We start from the raw sequence: 5,947 nt of genomic DNA, 5'->3' as shown, positions 1-5,947 counted from the left end.
GTTGTAGCCCTGCAGTCCCTGCAGATGCTGTAGCCCTGCGGTCCATGCAGATGCTGTAGCCCTGCAGTCCCTGCAGATGCTGTAGCCCTGCGGTCCATGCAGATATTGTAGCCATGCAGTCCCTGCAGATGTTGTAGCCCTGCAGTCCCTGCAGATGCTGTAGCCATGCAGTCCCTGCAGATGTTGTAGCCATGTGGTCCATGAAGATGTTGTAGCCCTGTGGTCCATGCAGATGTTGTAGCCCTGTGGCCATGCAGATGTTGTCCTCGGTGCTCAGAGACACAGCCTGGGCACAGGGAGGGGTGGGGGCAGCAGGGACCAGGGTGACCACTCAGTGTTGACCATGTTGTGTTTCAGGGAGCCCCTGACTCACCATGACGTTCAAGCAAGCATCTATGATGGCCCCAGAGGCCACAGCCACCACGATGCCCATGGCCACAATGGAGAACTCCACTGAGGCCGGGGGACCGGGCGAGAGCAAGGAGGACATGTTCACCAAGCTGAGGGACAAGTTCATGAACGAACTCAACAAGATCCCCCGTGAGTACCTGCCTCCTTTTCCAGGTATCACCCCCATCACGATCTCACCACTGCTCTGGTCCCAGTGCAGCGTGTGGGACAAGGCACTGGGGTGGCTGGGGCTGGGAGGGAGCCATGGGGCTGACGGTGACACTGGTCTTTGCCCGCAGTGCCACCCTGGGCCCTCATCGCCATCGCGGTGGTAGCCGGGCTCCTCATCCTCACCTGCTGCTTCTGCATCTGCAAGAAGTGCTGCTGCAAGAAGAAGAAGAACAAGAAGGAGAAAGGCAAAGGGATGAAGAACGCCATGAACATGAAGGACATGAAGTCGGGCAACCAGGTGACGTCCTTCTCGACCGCTTGGCCTTGTCTGTGCTCGGTGTTGTAGGACAATCCCTCCAGTTGAGTCACGAGCCATGTCAGGGAACTTGTAGCTCCAGCAGCAGAGAGGGATGGAGGCACCAGGCTCCTGCGATGGGATGGTGCAGACATGGGACAAAACTGAGGCAGCAGCATCATCCTCCTCCTGTGCCTGGTGGCCCAGATGGAACCAGGCTCAAGCTGGCCTGGACCTGCAATGCCTCACCTGAACCAGCAAATGTTAATTTAATCCCTCACATCTGCCCACTTTCCCCCGAGCTGCCCTCCTTTCACTGAGTTGTGCCTTTAGCCAGGAGATGGGACCACCAGGCCGGTTTGGGGTCCCTGAAAAACTGGTGCTGATGCTGGTGCGTGGAGCGGAGCTGGGGCTGTGTCCCCAGCCCAGGGACGAAGGAGCCTTTGAGCCATCTGGAGGGGGTGGGAAGTTTTGGACTCCGTTCCTGCTCCTCAGGGCCCCATGGGCACCACAGGCATGTGGACAAGGCTGAGGGGAGATGCTCCATCAGACCTGCCCGTGTCCCCAGGGTGGTGGGAGATGGGGGGGGATCCCCCATGGGGGGCGAGGGCTGTGTCCCCGGGGGCTCAGCCGGGCTGTATAAACCCCGGTTCCCCACCACCCCGGGTCCCTCGTCGGTGCTCTCTGTAACGTGGTTCTTCCCTCCCGCTGCTCTTGCTGTCGTCCCTCCTGGTGGCCCTGGCTGCGTGTTCCCTCTCGGTCCCGGGACACCCTCCACGGTAGGTGCCACCACCAGCCTCCTGCTCCATCAGCTGCATCCAGGGTGGGACAGGGGACATGTCAGAGGGGTGATAAGGAGCTGGGGCTCCCACCCTATGGGCCATGGCTTGGAGAGGGGTGGCTCTGCCTTAGCCGTGGAGAGGTTGTGTCTGTTATGAAGTCGATGACAGGGCCCTGCTCAGCACTTGGCACCAGCTGCGGGGCTCCCCCAGGCAGGGCTCGGAGGGGGCAGAGTGTCCCTGCACCTTTTGGAGGGGCTTCCTTGTGTGCAGCCCCCCTATACACCCACTCATCTCCCCCCGCTGGAGCTGACCCCGTGTCCCAGCGCCCCAAGGCAGCCCCTGCCCCTCCCGCCATCCGGCTGGACCAGCACCCACAGCCCAGGACTCCCTGGCAGCGGTGGGTGTGGGCAGAGCCAGAGCCCCCCCGGGCTGCTCCTTGTCCCCAGCATGGGAGGTGTCCATCCCCATCGTGGGGAGAACCCAGGGGTTGAGTTGCCACTAAGGTTGGGGTGCTGGAGGTCCCCCGGGGTGTGGGGATGGGGACTCTGGGCTGACCCTGCAGCTGCCATTGCAGAATCAACAGGACGATGATGATGCTGAGACGGGTCTGACAGAGGGGGAAGGAGAGGAGGAGGAGAAGGAGCCGGAGAACCTGGGCAAGCTGCAGTTCTCGCTGGACTACGATTTCCAGGCAAACCAGGTGATGAATTGGGGTTTGGCTGAGGAGATGGGGAGTGGGGTTTGCACAGGGAGGGTGTTTGAGAGGAGAAACCTCCCTGTTGGACCCGGCTGACACGGGAGGGAGCAGGGACCTGGATGCTGTGACATGGGGAGTCCTGTCCCATGTTGGGCTGGAGATGAGCCCTTGGAATCTGCAGCATGTAGCTGAAGAGCCTCTCACCCCTCCAGCTGACGGTGGGGATCCTCCAAGCCGCCGAGCTGCCGGCTTTGGACATGGGTGGCACCTCAGACCCGTACGTCAAGGTGTTCTTGCTCCCTGATAAGAAGAAAAAGTATGAGACCAAAGTGCAGAAGAAGACATTGAACCCTGCCTTCAATGAGACCTTCACCTTCAAGGTGAGCCCCTTCCCACCCACAACATGGGACCTTGTCTCCCACTCCTGTCTTTCCCCCTGACTTTGCCCCTCGCTGCTGGGACCGTTTGGTCCTGGCTTGGGCTTCTCCGAGCCTGTTGCCAGCCCGGTGGCCTCTTTGTGTAGGTTCCCTACCAGGAACTGGGCGGGAAGACGCTGGTGATGGCCATCTATGACTTCGACCGCTTCTCCAAGCACGACATCATCGGCGAGGTGAAGGTGCCCATGAACACAGTGGACCTGGGCCAGCCCATTGAGGAGTGGCGGGACCTGCAAAGTGGCGAGAAGGAGGAGGTGGGAGCAGGAACAGCATGAGGCCCTTGGCTGGGGGGAACCCTTGGCAAGGGGGGTTGCATAGGGGCACAAAGATGCTGAGGGGTCTGGAGCATCTTTGTGACGAGGAGAGACTGAGAGAGCTGGAGCTGTTGAGCCGGAGAAGAGAAGCTGAGAGGGGTCTGATCAATGGGATCAATATCTCAGGGTGGGTGTCAGAGGATGGACCAGACTCTGTTCAGTGGTGCCCAGCGCCAGGGTGAGGGGCAACGGGCACAGACTGAAACACAGGAGGCTCCATGTGAACATGAGCAGAAACTTGTTTGCTGGGAGGTGCCAGAGCCTGGCCCAGGCTGCCCAGAGCGGGTGTGGAGTCTCCTGCTCTGAGCCATTCAAACCCCCTGGACCCACCTGTGTGATCTGCTCTGTGACCCTGCGTGAGCAGGGCTGGGCTGGGGATCTGCAGAGCTCCTGGAACCCCACCAGCCTGGGGTTCTGGGGTTGAGATGTGGGGTGGCCATGGGGCAAGTTCTGCTTCCTGGGCCAACCCACAGTGCTCAGATTGGTGACTGCAGTGGGGTCCCAGCTCAGTGCCATGTCCTGGCCATGAGTGCTAGGCAGGATTTGCCCCTGTTTTCCCCCATGCAAAAGCCTTTCTGCAACAAAAATGAAGAATGTAAATGTCTTGGGTGCTGTGCTGGGCCTGGCTTGCCCCACACCTGGATGATCAAACCCTTGTGCCAGTGCATGGGGTGCCAGCTCACACCTGCATCAAAGGCTGAGCAGGGCTTGGGGGACACTGCAGTACGAGGCAGTGACAGGGCTCTGATATCTGTTCCCTGCTCCCCTTGGCAGCCAGAGAAGCTGGGAGACATCTGCATCTCCCTCCGGTACGTGCCCACAGCCGGGAAACTCACTGTCTGCATCCTGGAGGCCAAGAACCTGAAGAAGATGGATGTCGGGGGTCTCTCAGGTGGGTGTCCTCCCCCCGCCCCGCTGTGGGGCACTCAGCATCCTGTGTTGGGAAGGGCACTGAGGCCATCACTCTGGCGGGACTCGGGGAAACCTGTTCCAGTGCTGGGACCTCCCGTGCCAGAGGCAGCTCAAGGTCTGGCTGGAGGGAGAGGGGAGATGGGAATGGGATGAGCCCCCAGACCCATAGGTAGGACATATTGAATTGGGTCCACCATTGTGTCCACGACCAGGACACTGCAGGACCTGGGTGGTGAAAATGCTCCTGGTCCTGCTATCCTCGACATGGAGCCCGGGACCTCAGCTGACAGCGTGTTTTGTGCCAAAAGAGTGTCCCCAGCTCCAGCCCGGGGCTGAGCTCGCTGCCCAAGGGTCCCCAGCTCTTTCCAGACATTCCTTAACTAGGAGAAGAGCGGTACCTGCAAGGCTGGAAGGGTTCATCTTTATTGCTGGAGTGTCCTCCTCCAGAAATGGGGTGACAGGCCAGCACCCACCGGTGTCACTGCTCTGTCCCCAGCCCTCTCACCTGGGGATCCACAGGATGCAGGAAAGCTCCACACCTTGGCCAGTTGCTCCTCCAAATCCTCTCCAGGCCAAATATTTTGCCTTCAGTCTCCATCCACAAACCTCGGAGCACCTTTGCTCATGGAGGTCTCGTTAGCCCATTGTGCACATTGGCCTGGGTTGAGACTTCTCCTGGGGCCAGGCCAGTGACACCCCGTGGACTGACGCACCATCCTGTCCCCCAGATCCCTACGTGAAGATCCACTTGCTGCAGAATGGCAAGAGGTTGAAGAAGAAGAAGACCACAGTCAAGAAGAAGACCCTGAACCCCTATTTCAATGAGTCCTTCAGCTTCGAGATCCCCTTCGAGCAGATACAGGTTTGTCTGATGACTTCACTGGGATGCAGACAGGGTGGGGTGATGGGACAGCTGCCCGGGCCCATGTCCCAGCCTGAGCAGCTCCTGCCCAGCTCCTGCTCTGGTCACCCATGAGATCCGTCCCATCCCAGCCTGGGCCTGGGCTGGTGCTAAGGGCAGCTCGTGCAGGGACAGAGGTGGGAGATGTGACCCCAACCCAGATCACAGTTGGAACGGGGCTTTGCTCCTGGTCCTGTAGCCCTCACCGCCGGCGTAGCAGGGACCCCCCTGTGGTCCCAGGGGCATTTTGGACCATTGGTAGATACTTTCTACCCCTCCATGTCCCTCTTAGCCCCAGCACATGTCCCTTGCCCCAGCCCAGCCCCATCAAGCCCTGTAGCCCGCAGCTCATCCCACCAGATCTTTCCCTGGTGGCCACGTCAGGATGAGCTGGGATCCCAGCAGGGCTCTGCAGCTCTGGGCTTCTTGTGGAGGGAGCTGGAGGAAGCCATGGGCACTGAGGGGACCCTGTCCCGAAACGGGCCATGGTGGGGCTCAGCAATGGGGGATCCCTGGCTGAGCCACCCCACGGCTGGGGACAGCATGGAGGCCGTCAGCGGTCACGGGCGCTGCGCCTTCCTGCCCGTCTAAAGAAGGTTTCCTCCTTTAGAAAGTGCAGGTGGTCATCACGGTGCTGGACTACGACAAGCTGGGGAAGAATGAAGCCATCGGCAAGATCTTCACGGGCTTCAACTCCACGGGCACGGAGCTGCGGCACTGGTCCGACATGCTGGCCAACCCCCGGCGGCCCATCGCCCAGTGGCACTCGCTGAAGCCAGAGGAAGAAGTAGATGCAGCTCTCGGCAAAAACAAATAGGAAGAGGTGCCGGCCAGCGCGGCGCAGCACTGCGGACAGTCCAAGCGACCCAGAGCTACTGATACCTCAGTTACGCAACTTTTGGTTTTGTTTGCCCTTTTTGTTCTGTTTTAAGCTGAAATACCCTTTGATGGCTGTGGAAGGGTTTCCAGACAGTGCCAAGAGCTTCCAGGGGAAGAGGTTAAAGACATGGATGGTTCTTTTCGTTCTTCAGCATCGTTCCCTTCTGCT

At 59.9% G+C, this 5,947-nt stretch overlaps 1 protein-coding gene across 1 annotated transcript; it reads left to right on the top strand.

The window, feature by feature from the left end:
* Positions 1–374: 374 nt before the first annotated feature.
* SYT2 (synaptotagmin 2) lies at positions 375–5,716 on the top strand (the record flags this gene model as incomplete). Its single annotated transcript, XM_080358530.1, has 8 exons — positions 375–540; positions 690–859; positions 2,222–2,338; positions 2,548–2,715; positions 2,859–3,026; positions 3,861–3,978; positions 4,727–4,860; positions 5,510–5,716. 8 exons carry the CDS (start codon positions 375–377, stop codon positions 5,714–5,716), a joined length of 1,248 nt encoding a protein of 415 aa, XP_080214656.1.
* Between the last annotated feature and the right edge of the window lie 231 nt (positions 5,717–5,947).

Source organism: Nesoenas mayeri, assembly GCF_963082525.1.
Source record: "Nesoenas mayeri genome assembly, chromosome: 23".
NCBI lineage: Eukaryota > Metazoa > Chordata > Aves > Columbiformes > Columbidae > Nesoenas > Nesoenas mayeri.
Note: the sequence above shows the minus strand (reverse complement) of the source record. Positions and strands in the feature narration are given on the sequence as shown.